This window comes from Stenella coeruleoalba (genome assembly GCF_951394435.1).
Source record: "Stenella coeruleoalba genome assembly, chromosome: 2".
Classification (NCBI taxonomy): domain Eukaryota; kingdom Metazoa; phylum Chordata; class Mammalia; order Artiodactyla; family Delphinidae; genus Stenella; species Stenella coeruleoalba.
In genome coordinates this window covers 9,132,742-9,157,456 of record NC_137147.1, presented here as the reverse complement: position 1 = coordinate 9,157,456, position 24,715 = coordinate 9,132,742, and the positions used below count along the sequence as shown (strand labels likewise).

At 39.9% G+C, this 24,715-nt stretch overlaps 1 protein-coding gene across 6 annotated transcripts in view; it reads right to left on the bottom strand.

Annotated features, from left to right (window-relative positions):
- The window catches only part of DICER1 (dicer 1, ribonuclease III), a 68,137-nt gene extending 44,352 nt beyond the window's left edge, over window positions 1-23,785 (bottom strand). Inside the window, exons 1-4 of one of the 6 annotated variants that reach the window (XM_079912320.1) lie at window positions 23,133-23,785; window positions 5,877-5,940; window positions 4,479-4,579; window positions 387-575 (exon numbers count right to left, since the gene is read on the bottom strand). In XM_079912320.1, the coding sequence (XP_079768446.1) occupies window positions 387-530 (144 nt within the window). In that variant the 5' untranslated portion in view covers window positions 531-575; window positions 4,479-4,579; window positions 5,877-5,940; window positions 23,133-23,785. The remainder of the gene's footprint in view (window positions 1-386; window positions 576-4,478; window positions 4,580-5,876; window positions 5,941-23,132) is intronic. The other 5 variants (XM_079912322.1, XM_079912321.1, XM_079912323.1 and 2 more) reach the window with 5 other exon arrangements.
- Between the last annotated feature and the right edge of the window lie 930 nt (window positions 23,786-24,715).

The following is a 24,715-nucleotide window of genomic DNA, read 5'->3' as shown; positions in this document are numbered from 1 at the left end:
GACAGAAAACTTCTCTAGAATAATATGAACTGAAATGACTATAACCATGGTTCTTCTGCCAGTCCAAGGTTGTTCAAACCAATCTCAATTCCTACCCAGATCATGAGGACAGACACACCCAAATAGATACTAAGGAACAGTGAAGTTTTCACAGGGGAAAAAAAAAAAAAGAAAAAGAAATTTCACCAATAAAACTATCAAATCAATTACCCAGCAGATGTTAGAAAAGAAAAGGACTATTAAGAAAAAAAGTATCTGGAATGAGAAAATTAATCAGAAGAGGAAAGCTTGAAAAGGTAAAGGAGTTTTATATAAGTTGTGTCAACTGTATGCTAATTTATTCCATTTTAGTGAAAATGCTCCAGTATTAGTGTTCTCATTAGTACCTGATATTTTCTTGGCGTATAAATGTTATCATGAATTGCTTCTTGTTGCCATGGCAGTCCAAAGAAAGGACCCATTGGTGAGGAAGCAGGGGTCATGAGCTGCAGGCCTGCCATGCTGAGGGGTTGCAAAGCAGGGCTTTTCATTCATCCAGTGTTTCTTTCATTGCATTTTTGTTCTAGCACAGCTTACTACAAAAGGGAAAAAGAATACCATTACACAACCATGCAGGGTTAAAAACAAAAGAAAGCACGGAAACAAGAGGAACATCAGAATATCATTCCTATGGGCCTTTTCAAACTCTTCATAATTGTTTTAGCTTTTTCGTGATCTAAGAGGATCGTTTTAAAAGTCAAGCATTCTGTACTCGCCAACCCAGCAATTCTACACCTAGAAACCTGTCTAAAAGAATTAGGCGGCTGCACAAAGAGGTAAACACATGAATATTTATTGCTGCATTATTACTTAAGAACAAGAAATAACCTTAAAATGAATTAATCAAAAATTAGCTAAGTAAATTATGGTCTAGTCTTAAAATAGAATACTATAAATCCATAAGATAAGACAGATCTGTATTTACTGACACAGAACTGTGTCCATAATATACCTTTAAGAGAAAATATGTACAGTATCGATGCCCTTTAAAATAACGTGTATATATACAAAACATGTAAATACATACGTAAATATATTTCAAACATTCTTTGTAAATTCTACGATGCTACTATTGATAAAATAATGAGAAAACTGTATGGAAGGCACTTCGCACTGTGCCTGCACACAGGAAGGATTCAAATGCCTGCCAACGTTTGGTCATTTTATCAAAGGACCATAAACACAGAAGGTCATTCTTCTCAATTGATAACCTATCACAACTGCACAGCTGCTCAACTATTTACATATGTATCTTTAAAATTATTCATATCCTAGATAAATTAAAACAAGGCAACACCATTCTGTGAAATAAAAGTTATTTCATGGTATCTAAGCACTCTTCTATATTGCATATATTCTTCCCCAAAGATAAAAATGATTATGTAAAATGAGAAAATAATAATTCAGTCTTTTTAAAATTCCTAACCTGCAGATAGAGGGTTAGGGTTTCAAATCTCTACGTGAAAGTCCATCATCATCAGAATTTACCTGCCTTGTAGAAGGGAATTTTCTCCCTTGTACTGCTTTGCAGTGTTCATTGTTTTTACTCTATGACACTGGAAAGAAAGAATCCCCACTCTTTGTTCCTTGACAACAAAAACTCTAAATCTCTTGACATGTTAAATTTATAACCATTGTACAACACAGTGACTTAAATTGTTGCAGCTAATCCAACAAGAAGTCTCAAGAGTAGAGTCTCTTTTATGCATAGGTATAATACCAAATTCTGATTTCAGAGCTCAATTCAGTTGACAAGAATTCAACATCCAGCTAATACAAGTAGGATCTCAAGTAAATGGTAAAGGGGCAAATGGCTGCAGGGCCAAGGACCTCAGCAAGGCAGGCGTGTCCGTGGACCAGACAGCACAACCATTCTCATTATCCCTCTCAGAGGAAGATGGCAAGCACAGCATTCCAGAGTACATTATGAAAAACTATCAAGTCATTATTTTGCCTGGGTCAAGCAGAACTATGTCTTTCATGAGAAATAATGTGCTCACCCTCTACTGAATCAAAGTCCCAACAGCCTTTCCTTTTACCCCTTTTACACTCAGCATTCACTTCTCCCAACTCTACAGGCCCACAGGATAAACACCCTCAGGCTGATCATTCAAGCTTCTTAACGCCGCTGCAGAGAACCTGAAGCGGAAGGCTATACCTAACCTCCGAAGACCCAGCAGGCCACGCTGAAGGCCCAAGAGATTTGCAGGCACTTCCCACCTGCCTACCATTCTTGGGATATCTCTACGGTCCTCCTTATCCACGGGTTCCACACCCGCAGGTCGAATCTATCCTTGGTTGGATGAATCCAAAGATACGGAGGGCCAACTGCACTATGCAAGGGGGCATAGTACATGAGCATCCACGGATTTTGGCATCTGCAGGGGACCTGGAACCAATTCCCGTGGGTACTGAAGGACAACTGTACTTCTCCTTCATTACTCCAGGCTGCTTACTGGTAGGATGATTTATCACTGTTAAGCCTGACACCTCACTTTTCACCCAACCCAAATGTTAATCCAAGACCAAACAAAGACATGGTGGAAGGGATCAGGAAAGAAGCCTAAATCCTGGTGGTGGATGGAAATTTTAAAAGGAGAAAAGAGGGCAGCAGTGTAAATCCCCAAACACACTTCTTCCACCTCCAGAAACCATGTACAGCAGGAACCCTCCTTCCTATCACTGTCATCATTTCTTTTCATGTAGACAACATTAATAATAATGACAGTGCCAGAAAATAGTCTAAAAAGTAAATGAATGTTCTATTTTTAGAACAGTCTAAAAAATAGTCTAAAAATACTCTATTTATAAATATTTAAATATTTAGTTAAAAATTTATTATAGACTATATAAAGTAGTTTAAAAATAAAGTCTATTTTTAGAATAGTCTAAAAAATAGAAGCATGTTCCTTTTTTGCTGCTGTTGTTCCATTTTCTTAAGGGGGAACTATATTCTTCAAAATTATCAGTATCAGTACAAAGAAAAACTATGAAAATGTTCCCGATTAAAGAAGACTCTAGAGACATGACAACTAAACGCAGTAACTGACCTCAGACTGGATCCTTTCCTGAGAGCAATGCCATAAAGACCATTACAGAGTCCACTGATAAGGCTGTAGATACAGCAGTGTTACATTCACTGAGTTGATAACCGCACCATGACTATGCAGGGGAGCATCCTTATTCTTGACAAATATATAGTGAAATATTTAGGAGTAAAAGGGTCATGTCGTATGCAACTTATTCTCAAATGGTTCAGAAGAAGAAACTACACGTAGATATACAGAGAGAGAATGGGTGCAACTGATAAAGCAAATGGGGCAAAATAGGTAAAGCACATATTCTTTGTCCTAATCTTATTTTCTGTCCGTTTGAAATTACTTCCAAATAAAGAGTTTTAAAAAGTAAATAAATAAATATTACCCATTAGACTAGGATCTCCTTGAGTACAAGAGCTGTACGTCTCACACATATTCCTACCACCTACTGAACCAAATCACACCCCAGACACGGCAAACAAAAAATACAGGCTCGTAAAATGCAAATATTGTCCATGTGCGTGACATGAAAACCTTCAAGCAGTTCCTATTTGCCTTTGATAACTTACACCACATTGCAGACATTCACAGACACACACACACACGACTTATCCTTTTACTGGCACACTGGCAAACATGCTCCACGAGAACTGGATGTGTGTCTCATTCTTTGCAGCTCTTATTACCTGGTATAATGTACCATATGTACATTTAAATAAATATCTGATGAACTGAATCAGAGATTCATGAATGTCCACACAATACCATACAGAACAGAATCATAGTTCAAAAGTTATTTCTACAGTATTTGGTTTGGAAATCCATACCCGCACCACTCCTACTCACCCTGAAGGGTGGATACAAGACAGAGAATTTGCAGGGAAATGGAGGACGGCAATTGAACCCACCCCGTTACATTTCCAGAAGGTCACAATATTTAAATTAATTTTCATTCATTTAGTACACAGTGACTGGCCCCAGCGATACACTATCTATCTGAAGAAAGCAAATCCAACATTAAAAAACTCAACAAGTAATCCAATAATGTGAAAACTGAAAAACCTATAATTTTGCCAATTTTTACTTTCTTTGGCATGTTTAAATAGATTTTTTTTTCTTAACTTGGTCTTAATGAAAAGCTCTGAATCCCTGCTGGTAAGTGAAAGTTCTATAGTTTCACAGATTAACTGACTATGGTTAACTGCTTCAGCAGAGCCAACAGAGTAATCCACATGACTATTTTCCAATCATAGATTTCAAATGTCTGGTCAAACAATTAACACTCATGAAAGCTGTGAGGTTGTTTCATAGCTTTTACATGGTTCATTTAGAAATAACTTAGTAAAACACATGAATAAAAACTCTCTTCCTCTTTCCACATACGATAAAGCCCAGATTTACCGTCTTAATGTTTGAGATCTCTGTGTTGCTGTTGTCTGAACTGCATTTTGACATTGTGATAGCAGTTTATTGGAAAATCACAGCATACCCAAGCTTCTGCTCTAAAAATAAATGCAAAAATAGCCAAGTTTAAGACTCCTGTACTTAAACTAAATATAAACGCATCTACAAGAAAGCCTTATGGATATGAAAAGCTGAATAAAAGGCCATTACTTTGGATTAAAATTTAAACAAAAGACATCTGGGTTATTTTGGGATACTAAGTCGTATTCTAAAACAAAGAACAAGAGAATGAGCTATAACAATAGCATGCCTAATTCCCAGAGACTGGGGTGGGGCGTGGGCTGTCTTGAGAAAAGTTAGAGGAAAGATTTAAAAATGAATGCAAGGAAATCAAACAAAGTACATAAATTCTAAAGACAGTGATTAGGGAAATGGAAAAAATAAATAAATAAAAGGACAGAGATGTGTCATTTCCTAAATTCATATACACAAAAGAAGTAAAGAAGATCACCAGAAGAGTACCTGGCTGAGTAATCCAAATCACCCGGCAGCAAGTTTTCACTACAAGTATGAAATCTATCAGCAATTTCAACTTCTCAAAGGAAATTAAAAATACGAACTCAAAGAACAATTTAATCTAATGATAAACTCTTTTATAAAATTCATTTATGAATAAAAATTTAAGAACACAGTTCAACAATGTCAATACTGTGGAGAAATTTAAATTTAGGGGTGGTCCTAAATAATCCTAAGAGATTATAAATCAAAATCAAAATTATAAGTCTAAAAATAAGGAAGCGTAGGGCTTCCCTGGTGGCGCAGTGGTTGAGACTCTGCCTGCTAATGCAGGGGACATGGGTTCGAGCCCTGGTCTGGGAAGATCCCACATGCCGCGGAGCAACTAGGCCCGTGAGCCACAACTACTGAGCCTGCACGTCTGGAGCCTGTGCTCCGCAACAAGAGAGGCCGCGACAGTGAGAGGCCCGCGCACTGTGATGAAGAGTGGCCCCCGCTTGCCACAACTAGAGAAAGCCCTCGCACAGAAATGAAGACCCAACACAGCCAAAAATAAATTAATAAATTAATAAAAAAAATAAATGAGGAAGCATAAAGTACTGAGGTGAAAAGCTTGATTTAATCAACAAATGCTGCTTTTTTTAGATTTGATACCGGATTTCATTTATGCTCCTTCACTGCAATGCTTCTACTACCACAAGCTCAGGAAAAACAAATTGGCAGTGGTTTCTTTTCACTTATTTGTGTCTAGTCTAGTCTAGTCTACAGTGCGTGCATGGAGGTTAAACTTTCTCATTTCATACACAAATTGGTTTTGCTAATAAGGTAACAAAGCAGAATGGGGAAACCTTAACACTACTTTAGTATGTACATATTTACCTCCAAATGCTGATTCTAAGTTCTTTCAGTTTCCAAGTCTGTATTAATTCATACCCTAGGTAACCTAAAAGCAATCAGAGAGAATATTTTAGAACATACAACTCATTTTTAAAAAACAACTTTAAGAAATTTCCTACTTGACAAACTTTTCTGATATTTATCTTATCAGAATAAGATCTCTGATAAAAACAATTTTTGTATTTATCTATTGGGAATCAAGAAAACAGTGTATGTATGAAAGGGCTGCCCTTTAAAAATTAGTATTTATTATGTTCTATTACAATTGGGAATTTTTAAGAGTTGTTAGTACAATCCAATTAGATATAAGGAGAATTCCTGGAAGTAAATTACATTTCCCCCCCAGTAAAATCTGGCTTTAAAAATACTAAAAGAGGGCTCCCCTGGTGGCGCAGTGGTTGAGAGTCCGCCTGCCGATGCAGGGGACACGGGTTCGTGCCCCGGTCCGGAAAGATGCCACATGCCGCGGAGCGGCTGGGCCCCGTGAGCCATGGCCACTGAGCCTGAGCGTCCGGAGCCTGCGCGTCCGGAGCCTGCGCGTCCGGAGCCTGTGCTCCGCAACGGGAGAGGCCACAACAGTGAGAGGCCCGCGTACCACAAAAAAAATAAAATAAAAAAATACTAAAAGACTACAGTAAGTCAGTACCATGCTTTATTTTACATGAACTTATAACCCCTTACTCTCCTATTGAGTAAGTTCGTGTTTTCAAAAACTACCTCATGCTTTGACTTTTAATTCCGGTCTGTACTGCCACCTAGTATGATGCAAATGCAATACACCAACTTGGCCTGATGTGTCACACTCGACATCTTTCCAATTCATATTCACCTCTTTTCTAGAAACACCGTAGCCAAAATAATAAGCTGATAATCCTTTAAAACTTAATGCAACTCCACTATTACAAAATTATTGTTGAGTTATCCAACTTACTTCCCTAGACAATTCTGTATAGAGATAAATTAGAAAGTTAACATGCCAAGTACAATGACAACTTATGTTCATACTACGGAGCCAACAGGTCAAGTTTTCTCATTTTTTTTTTTTGTTTTTTTTTTTTTTTTTTTGCGGTACGCGGGCCCCTCACTGTTGTGGCCTCCCCCGTTGCGCAGCACAGGCTCCGGATGCCCAGGCTCAGCGGCCATGGCTCACGGGCCCAGCCGCTTCACAGCATGTGGGATCTTCCCGGACCGGGGCACAAACCCGTGTCCCCCGCATCGGCAGGCGGACTCTCAACCACTGTGCCACCAGGGAAGCCCAAGTTTTCTCATTTTAATTGATGACTACGATTTAAATTACATACATGACTCATGTTTGATAGGTCCCTTTAAGATAACTCTGAAAAAGACATGCCTCATACCAGATGCTCAGTCAAGTTCTAGTATAAACCAACAAACTTAACCTAATCTAGCATCTAGATCCCATATATGGCTGTACTCTTTCAGACAAAGGCTTGTAACAACAGACAGCTAACCCTCCTAGTTTGAAGTCTAAAGGCATCTAGAGCTTCCTGGTACATATTTTCAAAATTGGTAACAGAAAACTTCCAACTCATTCATTTTATTATGTGTCACAGATTCTGATACTACTAACTTTACAAATATTACTGTCCAGATTTCATTCCTACTCTCATGAAGCCCAAAATGCGCAACTACCACGAAGTTCCATAGTGAACAAAAGAACACACCCACACAACATCAATACTGTGACATTAAAACACTGTCAAAAATACTCCTGGAAGCTAACAGATAAAACTAAAAAACGTCTGAAGAGCTTTTAGTCTCTAATACAGTAACAAATATGCTATGGAGATCCAAGACATTAACTTTAACTCCAGCCAAAGCCTAAATGCTAAGAGCATCCTTGGCTATGGATATAAAATAACAGGTTTATAATACAGGTTGCTGACGTAAGGGCAAATTAAAAATAAGCGGTTCAATTCTCCCACTTGAAAATAAAGGAAAGAGACTCTTTCCCCTCCTTTTTTTTTTCAGAACTTCTTTTTCAGTCCTTTTGTGCTGTACTTGAATCTTTATAAAAGCCAAATAAGCCTCTAGCCAGTCTCACTTCTCAGGAATGTTTCCTTAAGATATGTCATCACCAAGAAAGATAATGCCCAATCTCCCAGTTTCCTAGGATGGCCTAATTTGGCAACTGACTCCAAATTGCAAAACCTACCACCGGTCATAAAGATACGAGAAAAGTAGCAATTTTATCTTGAAAACATGGGTGTAAAGTGTTGTAACCACTTAGCTATACAAAAGAATAAGGTTTCTGTCTTTGCAATCTCTTTAGTGGATAGCCTGAGATACACATCACATTCTAGTTTAATGCTTACTCAATAAAATTTCTTCCTTCCCTTCTACATTTTTGGAGAGATTTTCTGGGTTGGGAGGAGATTTTGTTTTTAATTATATTTCCCCAACATTAGCTTTAAAGAAAAAAAAAATAGTCCAATTCTCAAAAAGTATTCACGCCAAATAACAAAATCCACTTCTTGAAACTTAAAACAGTAGAAAAATCCTAAAATATACTGCTCAACTGCACTGGAGAGAGCAGTTTTAAAAATGAAAATAGAACTTAAGTGCGCAAACACCTCCTCTTGTTCCTAAAAAGGAATCTGCACACAAGAAGGATCCAAGGTATTTACAAATAACTCCAAACAACCTCCCTTTTCTAAACTGAAGTTAGAGGAGAAAGAGAGGAGGCTGTTTTAAGTTAATTCCTAAGTCAAGCCAATGCTCTCACTTCTTAATATTTTGGAATATAGTCATTCCCTCCTCACCGAGGCCCTCTGATGTGGGAGGGACACTGGGTAAGGCCACTGGGGATGTAGAAAGCAGTCTTTTCTCTTTCTTTCTTTTTAAGTATCTTTCATTTAAAATAATCTGAATGCTAGCAGAGTCCAGTGTCAGGAAGACCAAGGTTTATCAGACTCTACTACCTCTCTCTAAGGTTGTTTCCTTGCCTATAAAATAGAGCACCTATTATGACGATTAAGTAATTAAACACATAATAACCTTGGTAAAGCAAAAGTCCTTGCACAGAAAATGTTCAAAAAAAGATAGTTTTAAAGAAACCACAATACCATCTCTATCTACAACCACTGTTGTCATACAATTCTTAAGACTTTAAGGAACTCCTTAAAGAACCTAAAATGTTGTATCAATCCTAAGATTCAATATAAAAAAATTATTCTCATACAAAGTTAAAGTACTATACAAGATTTTATACAGTATTTTTAATCAGATGAACCTGAAAAACCACACTACCTAGTCATTATGAATTTCCAGTACGATGAAAATCAAACAAATTTAAATCACAAAACATGGTATATAATGTAAAATAAAATTAAACACCTTTGTGTCCACTAGTCCGCTTTAAAAGCAAAAACAAAAAAATACTACGTGCTACTTCTGTTTGGCTCCCCAGACATCACTGCAAACATGACTGAACTGTTTCTTAGGCAATGAAATGGTACACAGCTGGGCAAGTAACCGTCGTCATCATCATCATCACCATCAGACAAGTTTTGAAAATATAAAATGCAAGAAAAGAGAAAACAAAAAGATAGGAAACATCCAAAATACCCATTGTACATAAAATAAATATTTCAAGGATTTATCAACTATCATTTGGTGAATATAGATTATGAAATGACTAAGGTCAAACCAAAGAGTGACAGACCAAAGAGAAAAGAGATAATAATTTCAAAAATTTAAACACTGGAATTTTTAGTCTTAGGTAGTTAAATACACAGCACAAAAGAAATATTTCCATTTTCACTTTTGTCATATCTGTCATTATTAATTAGAAATCCTTGCATATAAATCTAGCTGACAACATTAACACAAACTACATTCAGATATGCACCCTTCAGCATTACCATTTATAATAGCAAAAAATGTCCCTCCCACCTCCCCCAAAAACTCTAAATGTCTAACAATGAGTGAGGGAATGGTTTGGTAAACCATGGATGGCTCACTTTATATGAACTACAGTTCAACTGAGCTATTAAAATGATGACAGTTTATAATAAACAAAAATGCTTACGTTATGGGATTCAATGAAAAACCTTTTATTTGCAGGAAGATCTGATTGTGTCCTCAAGTTAAAAACTAAAGAAAAGAAGAAAGGGAGGAATGGAGGGAAAGAAAATTGCACCCAAAATTGAGGCTGGGATTACTACCATAAGTAATTTCTTTCTCCTTAAAACTTTTCTGCATTTTAAAATCCCCTACAATTTGAACACTTTATTACTTTCAGAATTAAACACACTCTTAAACTGAGGATGAAGACAATAAAGATATATGACTCTGTCTTAAGTATTGGGGGAAAAAACTCCCTTCTTAAGCCACTGAATGTGGTAAAATTTACCCCAGTTTCTACAATTTAAACCACAAATTCACCAGCCTTCCTTTCCTGCACTACTCTATGAACCAAACAAATTTCTGCATTTCTCTAAAATCTGTAGCATAAACATATTATATTTACATTTCCATGTAATTATGCCTAAAATGGGATTTGTCCAAAATTGAAGTTGAACACAGGTCAAATACCATTTTAACAAATTCCATCCACCAAAATCTCCATATAGAAAGTAACTCTAGGCTGCCAGCCAATGGCCCACTTACTTGGAATACTTCTTAAAAAGACAACATTCCAACACATCAAAATGGCACAGATACCCGCCCCTGCCCTTCAAGTCACCTATAATGACCTTACTTTGCAATTTTGTTTTCAGAAAGGTAAATATTTAATACATCACTAGCTTCCAAGGTGAGTTTTAAGGTTAATGTTTGATTCCAAGTTTCTGTACTTTACTCAAAAATATTGTTCAACAAGTGCTAGAATGTTACTCAATTCTGCCTTTTACAACACGTAAGAACATCCATGAGGGAAAAGGGTCCACAACTCTCTATGTCAAGCTGCTTTAAGATGCTACAATGTGAACATTTCACTACTAAAGAGAGGTCAGTTCTGAGACAAAATGAGCCTAAGAAACGTATGATTATGGATGGACGCTTAGTCAATGTTGAGTCAGGAAGCAAACACATCAAAGTTCCAGGTGAGAGGCAGAGCCTACACCACAGCCACGTGCAACCACTCATGCTCTCTGCTTTCCCTGTAACTCCACGACGAGTGTATCACAGCCTCCACAGATTAGTACAAAAAGTGATATTTAAAGTGGTTTTCCCCACTTAAAAAATTCTCATTGCACCTCCTGCTCCTCAAATTATTTGTTCATTCATTCAACACGTATTTATTAAGCAAGACATCCCTAATGCAAACTCGTATTCTGGAGAATGTGAGAACTTGAGTTCAGTTTTGAAGAATGTGTAGTATTAGCACTAGTTAGGGAGAAGATAATACAGGACATCGTGGGGACGGGGAGACAGCATGTGAAGCAGCATTTAAACAGAAACCAGGCAAGTCGAGTTGAGGGAATTACAAGCTGTGTGCTGCAGCGCAGTGTCCCACAGGACAACAGCAAGACCATGAAAGTGGTAAGATAAGCAGGGGCAAGACCATAAAGGGCCTTATACACAGCTCTAAAGGGATTAGAATCCCTGTGGGCCTTTTTAGTCTCAGCATACACCAAGGGTTGTCACCTACCTAATCTCAGCCTAAGAATGACTCTCTATCAAGGCCCACAGACAAGAACATCTGAATACAACAAAGTAACAGACTCCTGAACTTTACTCTTTCCTTTACAGGGGACATTCCTTTTCCTGGTTACAATCATTGCCTCTACGAATACAGGTTTGGCTGGAGCTGTCCCTGTTGGTGCACTGAAATCCCTTGTCCCAGGAACCACCCACCCACCCAGTCCAACCACGGAAGAACCAAGATGGTTGGTCACCCCATCTCTAGCTCCAATTCACTATCCCTGACTGCCTACAGTACATTTCCACTTGGAGGTCAAAGGAACTTCTCCAAAAATTCAATTAATCTAAAAAGAAAGATGAAGATCTGCTACTGCTAAATACAATTAAAAACACACCCCCTCACACAACCATTCTTACAGGAATTCCAGAGATGCTTCAAGAAAGAAAAGCAGCATCAAAATAAATGCAGTCTCCTAAGGTAACAGCTCTTATTTCACTCAATTATGTTACAATTAAACCCAATATACATATATTATAGAAAGAATCCAGGTAAGAGAGGAAAGGAAGTAGGCTCCGAAGTCAGAGTGGTGAATGAGCCCGTTAGCTCTAAGACTGCGGCAAACGACCTCATTTCTACAATGGCACCTACACAGATGGCAGCCCCTTGGCTCCTCCTTCTCCCTACATAATCCACAACACACACATTTAACTCTAGCGTAAGTCAACTACGCAAATCACTAAAAAAAAAATAGGTAAGATGTTTGTTCTGGAAAAAGGAATTGCACATATTGGAGAGAAGAGGTGAGAGACTGCGGGAACCATGCTCAAAAAGACTCTCAGAGCCTCTCCTTGAGAGTCAATTAAGAGTATGCTACATGGTTCACAAATCTGGGGACTACTGAGAATGGGAAGAAGAGCAAGAACCAAAACTATAACTGGTCCCACCTTTCAGAATTGTTATAGTCCTCTTTAAAAAAACAGGCAAGCGCCCACACTGGACCAAAGGACAAAACTGGCGGCTACCGTATCCTGCAAGGATACCGTATCCTAGTGCTTTTAATCCTACATTGTTTGAACATGAGCAAAGCCACGAGGATACCCCATATGTATCTGCTTACACATGATTGCAAAGATAAAGTCTGGCACCTCTAAGGGACCTACTCAGTAAGTAAACTGTCTGAATGGCAAATAGACAATGTGACTGAGACACAGTATCCAACACTAAGAGCAGAAGAAGTAGCTGTCATTTGCCAAACTCAACCTCTCGCCAAGGACTACCAACAAGCATCAGTCCCAGAAAAAAAACAAAGGGATTAAAATCAAAAGTATAGTACTCATGGAGCGTAAAGCTCCAGGTGACTCTGGGTACGAGAAACGTGATGAATCAAACCAGGACAGCAAGACAGCTCAAAACCTTCAATGACTTCCCTTTGCACTTAGGATAAAATCTAAAATCCTTACTATGTGTGACCCTGCCTCTCCCTCTCCCTGACTGGGGCTGGGTAACTCCCCCGTCTCCCACTACTCACAGGGCCTTAGGCCCTCCACCAAGCTCTTTCCTACCTCAGAGCCTTTGCACACACCATCCCCTGGCCATCTGCTCCTCAATCTTCAAGTCTCAGCTCCAGTGTCACATTTTCACAAAGTTAACAATATCAGTTAAAAGACAGTAATGTAATATATATAATCCATATGTCCAGAACCAATCCGAGTACCAGGCACAAGCAGGATCTATCTGAATACATGAAGAAAGGCTGACAATTCTCACCACTAATAGGCAACTCTTAGGTAGAGGCCATTTGAATACTGACTGCCCCCCACCTCCCGGAAGGTTTTTAAAATACTACTGTTTCATACCTTAACTACTTATTTTTATTTACTATCACTTAGAAACAATCCTTCCAAGAACAACAAAGAATATGTTAAATTATAATTCATTAGTCAAATTTATCCAGAGTGAACTTTGGCCAAAGATTAAAAATTTAGCTTCCAATCTAATTAAAGATGTCACATACTGACAGCTTTTGAATATCATTTTCATGAAACTAACTCTATTAGTTTTCAGGGAACTAAATTTGTCCATATAAATCATACTTGTGCCTAAATTCTAAGGACATAAAAAACCTAATTTCAGTGACATTAAACACTTCTATTCTTCCATACACCACAACAAAGAGTATTTATTTATATTAAATCATTAAATGACTCTCTTAAAAAGTTGTAATTTTTTCCACATAGAGCAAAGTTTTATCTGGTTATGTTGTTTTTTGTTTTTGTTTTTTTTGCCGTACGTGGGCCTCTCACTGCTTTGGCCTCTCCCGTTGCGAGGCACAGGCTCCGGACGCACAGGCCCAGCGACCATGGCTCACGGGCCCAGCCGCTCCGCGGCATGTGGGATCTTCCCGGACCGGGGCACGAACCCGTGTCCCCTGCATCGGCAGGCGGACTCTCAACCACTGCGCCACCAGGGAAGCCCTGGTTATGTTTTAATATCAATTATATCTTACTCTGGAGAACACTTTGGATGATATGGACAAATTTCTTGAAAAATACAATTTACCAAAATTACCATCTAAGAAAGAGAAAATGTGGAGAAGCCTATAGCTTTTAAAGAAATTTAATTAAAAACTGCTTATGGGGCTTCCCTGGTGGCACAGTGGTTGAGAGTCCGCCTGCCGATGCAGGGGACACTGGTTTGTGCCCCGGTCGGGAAGATCCCACATGCCGCGGAGCAGCTGGGCCCGTGAGCCATGGCCGCTGGGCCTGCGCGTCTGGAGCCTGTGCTCCGCAACGGGAGAGGCCACAGCGGTGAGAGGCCTGTGTACCACAAAAAATAATAATAAATAAAATTAAAAATAAAATAAAAGAGAAGTAAACAACCCTTAATACAATGTGTAAAAATTCTTCATATACCATGGCAAGTATGAAATATCAAAAGCTCCCAGAGTAAAGAAGGAAAGGGAGAAAATTTACCTTTATTGAGCACTTATATTCTATTATCTGGTTTAATCCACTAAGCAACACTAAGACAAGTTATCATCTCCATTTTAAAGGGATTTGAAATAACCTGCCCAAGGCCATGTGGCTAATGAATGGGAGAGGTAGAATTCTGCTTAAAATTTTGTCTGATTCCTATTTTTATTTTCACAATATACAAAACACTATGGTCTCAAAGGAAGTGCCCATTTACACTGATCTGCCGGTCAAAATATGTATCTGGATATGTTCCCCTTGATCTCCTCAGGGGATTGAAAAAGAATGTATCCATTTTAAGATTAACAGATGCCCACTGAATATTTTACTTTTAACTGAATCTGCATAAACACATATAAGTAAATATTGCTTTAATTATAAAGCCTTAGCAACTGAAATCAGCCCTGACGATGGATATTTCTCTTGGCCTTTCTAGTTTAGGTGCTCAATAAATACACAATAACAGACTATATATCTCACCATTTTTTTCAATACCTTTATTACATTTAACTGAAGACTAAACATGATTTACTGCTTGACACAGAAACTACATAATGACTTCTTTCTCTAGTGAAATGAATTAAGTGCTACCTTAAGACAGATCATTATAAAGGGGGTTCAGACATAGTGAAATAAACTAGATTAATTAATATTATAGAAACTACAATGTACCATGTAACTTTTTCTTCACTCAATATAGACAACACAGGTAAGCATTTTGCCAGAGCATTTGCTGCTGAGGCAAGACACAGACTTCATACATGTATATATGTAGGTATAAGTTATGTTTTGCATGTGTACATGTATGTGTGGGTACATGCATGCACGTGCACATGTATAAGCGTGTGCATGCTAAAGAGGCCTTAGGAAAATTATTTTTTTCCCTACTCCTGGCCAAAATACGGACCCAATTCATATGTAAAAAAACTTCCCGGGGACTTCCCTGGTGGCGCAGTGGTTAAGAATCCGCCTGCCAATGCAGGGGACACGGGTTTGAACCCTGGTCCAGGAAGATCCCACATGCCGCAGAGCAACTAAGCCCATGCACCACAACTAGTGAGCCTACGCTCTAGAACCCGCAAGCCACAACTACTGAGCCCACGTGCCACAAATACTGAAGCCCACATGCCTAGAGCCCGTGCTCCACAACAAGAGAAGCCACCACAATGAGAAGCCTGTGCACCACAACAAAGAGTAGCCCCTGCTCTCCACAACTAGAGAAAGCCTGTGCGCAGAAACGAAGACCCAACACAGCCAAAAATAAATAAATAAATCTAAAAAAAAAAAAAACTTCCCTGAATTCTCCTAATGTTCAGCAACAGAAAAGCTAGAGATGTACAAAGATTGATTTTAAATAATAACAATAAATATTCTCCTTCAGAATTCTGTCATATGTCAACAAAAACTTTTTTTTACAAATTATCCCCAAAAGAAAGCACCCTTTGACAATGCTTCATTTCACATATTTTATTGAAGAAGGTTTGGAAACTGAAGTCCATGTGTTATGTAAGCAATAAAGAATTACTCTTTTTAAGCACTAATAGCATTTGGAAATTATAGCTTGCCTTAACTCCAGTAGAATTTACACACTACATTTAAATGCCTAATTTAGGTTGTTCTATTATTTGTTCGTATGTTTTTAATCAACAAATTATGCATTTTCCTCTGAACACCAAAATTATGTTTGGTCTAAGATAAATAAATTACTTGAGTTTATTATATGTAACAGGTACATATAAAGATTTTAAAATTAGGGGTTTTTTCTTTTTAATGTTTAGCTATACAATATACAAGACCCTTGGAAAAGGTAGGTAATCCCGGTAGTGTTATGTACAAAATATAATAAGCATTTTTTTAAGATTTTTTTTTTTTAATGTGGACCACTTTTAAAGTCTTTATTGAATTTGTTACAATATTGCTTCTGTTTTATGTTCTGGCCTTTTGGACACGAGGCATGTGGGATCTTAGCTCCCCGACCAGGGATGGAACCCGCACCCCCTGCACTGGAACGCATAATCCTAACGACTGAAACCCCAGGGAAGTCCCGTACAAAAATATAATAAGCTTTTACAATTAAAATACGAAGGTGCCTATCAAATACTTTCTTCCTCTTTAATAGTACCAGAGGCCTCTCAGTGGGTTACTTGCTCTTCATCATATTGATCAGATCAAGAGTTTAAACAGTTCCCATCAGACTCTCATTCATTCACAATCATTCACTAAGCTGTACTAGATGCAGAGATAAAAGATGAAAAGACTCAACTGTCTCTGAAAGATTTGGCCGTCCTTTCAAGGCACAATCCAACTTGACCTACTTTCCAAGCCTTACTTCCCATGGTTTTCACCTTACCTTTCCTGCTCCGAACAGCTCACAATTCCATCACCTACTTTCTTACAGTCACTACATACAAACCTCAATGCTCAGTAAATGCAGCCTCTCTTTTCCAAGTCTCATACGTAGTTTAGATTCAGCTTGAAATGGAGAAGTCCCTGAATTATACAGATGCTTCAAAGATTACCGACTATAAGACAGCCTGGAGTCTTACAAATGTTCTCATTTTAAAAGTGAGAAAACCAAAACTAAGTCTAGAAAGGCCAGGGTGACCTGCCCTTAACATATCTAGTTATTTAGAAGCAAAGCCAAACTAGAACACAGATTTCCTAACCACTCGTTATTTTACATTGTTCATTCATTCCACCAATCATGTCTGCCTCAATTATCTGAAATTTTTTTATCCTTGGTTAACCTATTACTTGTCTTTATTTGTGTTCATATAGCTACATCAGCGTGTACAGATGGGGTTCAGCAGGCGTCCCTGCACCTCCTGTAACTGTATATAAAATTCTAAATATGCACATGCACATTTTTCTGGGGATAAGATTCGTATCTTTTGTCAAATCAGGAGTCTCCAAAGAATAAGAATCACTGGACTATACCAAGTACATATGATATATATATATAAAGTTTATGCTGCTTCAAAATATAGATTCAAGGATGATGCAGTTATTCATACATAATAGAAGAATGATAGTTATATAGGGAAATTGAGCAATACTTAAGGCACTATTATGTTTGGTCACTATTATAGAGACCCAGCTAAGGTAGCTGAACCATTTGACCCAATACAGACAATCCTCATATAGAATACCTGTCTGTGAAATATTGCACTCAAGCCCTCTTTTCTTTTTCATCTTCCATTATAAAGCTAAGCATAACATCTCAATATTCATAATTCTGGGGGAAATCACAATATCATCAAATCACATTAAGAATATATTCTTGAGCAAAATTTCCTCTAATGTACGTATCTGAAGCAAAATAACATCAGCTAAATTTTATGAAATGGTGGTTATGTGACAGAACTGGGTTAAGAGTTTAAGAAACTCACTTTTTCCTCACAACCTCAAGAAGTAGGTACTATTATTATGAGCGGATTTCAGATGAGGGAGCTGACTCAGAAAGGCTGCCAGACACCCTGTGCTCCTCAGCTAAACTGGAGGAATCAGAATTTGAACCCTGGTCTCTCTGACACCAAAAACTTGCTCTTAAACGTCCTTATAATGCTTCGATAAAATACTAATATTTAATTCTGCAAAATGGAAAAAGCTTAAAATACCACTAATCAGAGCTACCCATGAGCGATGGCAGTGCAGCAGGATGGGCGAGAGGAGAGGCCACGCGAAGCTCTGGGCTCAGCATGTTAAATTCGCCCTCTCAAAAAAAATATCTCAAAGTCTACTGCCTTTCTCTTTCCCTTCAAACAGAGTTACTGATTTAACTCCTTAATCAAAGAACCTTTCTACATCATGTCAAAGATCAGTTCTTAAATTGAGATCCTTCTCTCATTATCTGAGTTCTTTAAGCACATTATTTTTAAAATTCTGAACTGGTGTGCTGACATATTCTAATCAAAAAAGAATTTCCAAATGTGTTTTCTAAATTCTTACTTTATTGCACACATTGAGCCGTCACCTGAGAAAGAACCGAGGGTTAGCCAGCTTCAGCATGAGAAAGCCTACAATACCAGGAAAACTCCCAATTTCACAGCAACTTTCTTCTATGAAATCCTTCTCTCCATCCACAATGTCTCTGTGTACATAGTAAGTCCTCACTAATGAAGAATGAGGCAGCATGATCTGTCCAAAATCAGAACAGTAATGATCTTTTTAAAAGCCTTAATATACAAGCAATATTACTTTCCATAAAACTGTTAGCTTCTAAGTCCTTTAAAAACGAATATAAAAGTAACTTATTCACTCAACAAAGATGAGCACTGTCTTTACGCCAGCACTGCTCTATTCTACCCTTACTATCCTTACCATTCCATAAACCTTAACACGGCACATTTAGTGTCACGATGAGCTTCAAACATCAGAACAGCAAGGCCAAAATTCAAGTCTTTCGTGTCTTATTTCTAGTAAGTCTTACTGACAGCCTCAGACAATGTTTTCTTGTGGCATCTTCTTAGCCACCTACTTAAAATGTATAGCAAATTTGCATATTAAAGGAGAACCAACAATTCACTGACAATTCTAGGAAAATAGGAAAGCCATTTTGTACTCAAAATTTATTTTAACAAAGGCCTTCTTACATGACTGAAAATTTCAATTTCATCAGCTGGACCTCAAAAATAAGGCTATACCACTATACAAGCAATCCTACTTTTTAGACCAACACACAATTCCTAAAGACAGGCAGAGAGAATCTGGAAAATCCTGACTGCCTGTACTATCCAGAAAAGAGTACACTGTGAATGGACTATTACTCAGCGTCTGTCAAAAGCCTGAATGAGACAACTGATATATGATGGACATCGTCTGAAAGAGAAATTAACTAAACTCATGAATCAAATCACCAGAACGTGTATACCTACATTACTAACGCTTTTCCATTATGTCTGAGGCCTTTATCCAGTTTCTCTAAAAGGGCATGTGAAAACTATTTCTCCATCATTTATAAAATGTAAAACGTTTTCTCCATATATTGTTAATGTCATTTTACATAAGAATTCAAATGCTTATTCATCATACAAGAGAAAAGTCTGCTTCTCCTGATTAACTGCTATACTTCCTTTCACCAATCAATACCAACTATAATTAGTCCTGTTTCCTCTTTTGCTTTGACTAATAAAATATTAAAAAAAAAAAAACTTTAGTGACATGCAGATGCTAATTATCCTTGTGCTGAGCTTCTCATCTAATTCCCTCCACACTCTACCCCTCAACCTTCACCACTATTTTCACTGTCCTCTCAAACATCTATCGTAAGACCATCTCAAATCCTTTCTCAAAGCAGACAAATAATAAAACACATACATCCATCGGGCTTTGAGAATGAGCTGAACTCTTGAATGTCCAAAATGCAGAGCACAAGGATAAATCACTTGGCTCCAACTTAACTATTTACACAAGTTAAAAAGGGACCTGACCAGTACCTTCCTCTGACATCAACAGAGCAGAACATAGCTCCATGATGGATCAACTGAATGAATTCAGTTACTTGCCAAACACTGGTGGGAACCGAGATCATAAAAACAAGTAAATCCTGGGCCTCAAGAAGATTAAAGTCTTCTATTAATAAAAAGTTCCTATTTGTAGGGAAGTATAACCACCTGGAAAAACCCTGAGAAAACTCATACTGCAATAAGTTCTGAGACTAGTGTTCTGATGATCTAGAAACAATCCGACCGCTTCCGGGTATACACAAAAGAAGCAGAAGTTGGGGCTCAAGCAAGTATTTGTATACCTATGTTCATAACAACATCACTCACAAGGCCAAAAAAGTACAAGCAACCCAAGTGTCCATCAAGGGATTAATGGATAAGCAAAATGTGGTGCATACATACAGAATGAAATAGTATTCAGCCTTAAAAAGGAAGGACATTCTGACACATGCTACAACGTGAATGGAGCTGGAAGATGCAATGCTAAGTGAAACAAGCCAGTCACAAAAGGACAAATGTTGTACAATTCTGCTTCAATTAGGTTCCAAGAGTAGCAGATTCATAGAGACAGAAAACAGAATGGTGGTTGCCTGGGCCTGGGAGGAGGGTGGAATGGGGAGTTAGTGATTAATGGCTACAGAGTTTCAGTTGAGAAAGATGAACAAGTTCTGGAGATGGATGGTGGTGATGGCAGGCAAACAATATGAACGTAATTAATGCCACAAAACTGTACACTTAAAAATGGTTAAAGTGGTACATTTTGTTATATTTTACCACAAAAAAAGTTAAAAATCTTAATTATTCAGATAACCAAAGGTCACCTGAACATTTAAGACAGAGTTCCATTCATTAAACAAGTATTAACTAAAAACTTACCTGCAAGTTACACAGGTTTTTTCCCTAAAATCCACTTGGAACAGCAATGCAACGTAAGGAAGACAGCCCACATGCAAAGATTTTTAAATCAAACCATGATTCAATCCTGGCTCTGCCACTTCTAGATTCATAACTCTCTGAGTCTTAGCTTCCTTGCATGTAAAATAAGACAATACCAAGTCTGTCTCAGGGTCACGGTGAGGATTAAATAAGAACACACATAAAAGCACCTGAAACATCTTGGCACACAGTTAAGGAGGAACTTCTTATGAATAAATGTTTTCCCTTCTCTCCTCTGCCACAAGTAATGACCACAGGATGTTAGGGTCACAAGGGAGAGAATGTTGATGAAATACCTATTTTCTCAAACGAAACAAGCATCTCACACATCAGACAGTGGCAGGGAATAAATCTCTCAATGCCATAAAAGTCATCCTCCTTTGAAGACAGCAATACACTGAAAGTACTACCCACTATATACTACCACAAAATCACTATCAAATAAGAATCATGAGCCACATCAAAATACAATGTCTTCTAAATCAAGACAATAAAATTCAGCAATGGCAAAACCACCTCACTTTACAACACATACACAGTGCCACAGATATAATACAGTAGACAGAACTTAACCTTTAATCATGAGATGACAGCATAAAAAGTAAAACAAGCCCTTATTGAAATAACTACAGGAAAAGAAGGTCTTTTCTCCCCAAATTAAATGTGCTCATCTTTTCTTAAATCAGCATTTTGATGCCTTCAGTAAGTCCATTATCCAACACTGCCATTTAAATGTTCATAAAGATCATATTAAAAGCAATCTTTGTAGTGTTTCTAATCTTTAAAGTTTTATAAACTATGTCCTAAAATAAAATTTTGAAATAATTATATATGTAAGTATACACAGCATATATTACATATAATATACATATGCCACAGATAGCTACTAGCTAGCTTTAAAGACAACACTGCAAAATAAGCTGATTACGGCAACCTAGTTCCCAAAGATATTAATACTAAAATTACTATTCACTAGCAGCCTCATTCAGCATCTTGTACCATCATCCACCCTCTAATAAATTATTGGAGCTCTGGGTTAAGATGGATATTTTTATTTCAAAAATTTAATGTTTAGGACACTATATTTGCAATGGAGTTAACCTTTTATTGAAGCACATTTTTTAAAAGTATTTTCCGAGTGACTCCTAATTTGTACCCCTTTCCATTCACTGAGTGTGCTGCATTTGAAAAAGAAGCAACACGAAGACAACTGAAAATCAGAATTGTGAAGATTCAGAAAAGTTAAAGACCAAAGCACGTCAAGAAGCAAAGACTTCAAAGTAATATTCTTTAATCAGATGAGTATTTTTTAAACCGTGATAGTCACAACAATAGACTTATCATCTGGGTTAAGTAACGTGTCCCCATAAGCATGACTTTCTTCACAAAAGCACTGACTAAACACTGTACAGCAAGGAGCCCCACTCATCTCTGTCTTTGCAAATCTTCAGGCCATTAAAGATACATTAAGTGGTCTGTTAGTTCTGTACTGCGGGCAAAGCTATCGGGCAGCTCAGCTTTTCCGGAAAATCTACAAAAAAATCTGCCGTGCCAACTTAAAACATATACTGATTTCCCCAAAGACTGAAAACCCTCAAGAAAGCCCCTTTGCAGAGTCCAGGCGTGCTGGCACAAAAACACCGGACAGGAGGGGCTTAAAGATGGCCTCGGCCACCCGTCCCTGGGGACCCAGATCTGGTCACCTGCCAATAAACACGAACAATCCTCGCCGGGCGCGCCCCGAAGTCTCGCGCTTTCCTGCCAGCGCGGACGGCCCGGCTTCCTTTCCTCCCGCCCCCTCGAAGGTGTCCACCCAGGAGGCCCAACGCGGCCACCGCCACCAAGCAGGCTCCCGAGGATGCTCCCGAGACGCGGCGGTTGACTCCGTACCACCGTCGTGTGCGTAACCGGACCTGTCAAACCCCCACTCTCCGCGGGCCGGGAGCGACCTGCGAGGACCCGCTCCACTCCGGGAGCGGCGGCGCCCGCGACCCCGTCCCCGTCCGGTGCCAGGGCGACCGCACAAAGTCCCTGGAAAGCACCGAATCAGGATGGGCGCTGGGGTCGGGGAGGCGCAAAGCCCGGCGGCGTGGACGTCCGGCCCACAGGCCGCGTCGCCCGGGACCAGGCGAGGCCGCGCCATCTGTCCGCGCGAGTCTCGCCACCGTAGGCCCCAGGCCGGGCGCCCACGCGGGCCTCGGAGCCCAGGCAGGCGCGGGGCCAGGCGGGGCCGCTCCCCTCCCCGGACACAAAGCGGCTCCGCGGAATCCCGCCTCACCTGCAGCACGGGGCGCCGCGGGCCTTCGAGAACCATCGGACCCCGCTCCGGCGCGCGCGTCACAGCCCAGGCCTCCCGCTGCCGCCCGGCGCCGCCACCGCCGCCGCCATTTCCTCCCGCTCGCCGTCGCCTCGTCCCCGCTGTCAGGTTACTCCATTCACCTGGGCCTGAAGCAGCCTGCGCCGCGCTGCGCCGCGCCTCCGCCGCGACCCCTCCCGCCGGCGCTTGCGGAGACTGCGCAGCGCCCTGCTCGCCCGCAGCCCGCGCACGGCCTGCGGCAACTGCGCACACCGGCTTGCAGAATCCGACCGGCGTCCGCACCGCCCCCTCCGCGCCCCCACGCTCCACTCGCCCCGCGCCGGCATGAGAGCGAGCCTGTGATTGGACAGAGCTCGGCGGTGAAAGGTTAATCCCGGCCCCCCAGCCACTCAGGAGCCGGGAGACAGTGGGCGCGAGCGGCGGAGGCCCAGGCAGTGTTTGCGGCCCAGAGCCGGGACGGTACCCGGACGTTCCACTGCTCGCCGCTCGGCACCTTCGCCACCGTCCCGGGCCCGCGCGTCGGGGTTGCGGACGCTCGCTTGAGTCGGCAGAATCTGCTGGCTCTCGGAATTCGTCCGCCTGCATTGTTGCCCCTTCTGGCACCCACGGCCCCCGGCCCCCTAAACGAGGCCCTTCCCCATGGTCGTAATTGTTGTGCGCAAGGCTCGGATTTCCTTTCGCCGCCCCCGCACCTTTTTTAAAGGACCGACCCCCTCGCCTGCTTTTCCCCTGCTAGTGGTCCAGGGCCCTCCGCATGTGGGGAGACAACTAATCCCACCCCGCCAGCCCCACCCCGGAACAGGGATAACCAGAAAATGAGATGGGGGCAGCGGCCCCATTTATGTAAATTGTTCATTTGCATAGGTCAGAACAGTGTATTTTATCTTGCAGCTGTGAATTAAAATACAGAGATCCAGTAAGTGACTGGCTAAAAGAAAATTCTATTAATTTATCCCCAAATGTAGGCCTGTCTTCCGGATGACTCACCTGATAGATTGCTTTACTCCAGGCGAGGTATGGTAACAGCGACCATGCTTCTGCTAAGAGTCAGCCCTTAGCACATACTACGTGCTGGACATGTCTAGAGCGGCGCTGGTCCATACAGCAGCCACCAGTTCCGTGTGACTATTGAGCACTTCCAATATGGCTAGTCCTGGTCGAGATATGACAGCTGGAAATCAGATGTATGTGTTCTTTACCACAAAAGAATGTAAACCATCTCACTAATATTTATTATATTGATTACGTTTTGAAGTGATAGTATTTTTGACATATTAGGTTACATATGGGTTTCTTTTTTTTTTTTCAGTGTAAATACTGGAAAGTTTTTAATGTCTTTTGTGGCTCGTATATATTGCTATTGGACAGGCTGTTCTGAGCTTTGATTGATATGTGGACCCTGTGAGTAGATGCTGATTGCCCCCCCCATTTTAACAGATGAAGACAATTCATAACTTCCAGCAAGTAAGCTGCTAATAAGCGAACAACTGAAATTTGAACCCAGGCGGTCTGGCTTCAGGGCTGGTGTATTCAATCACTACAAC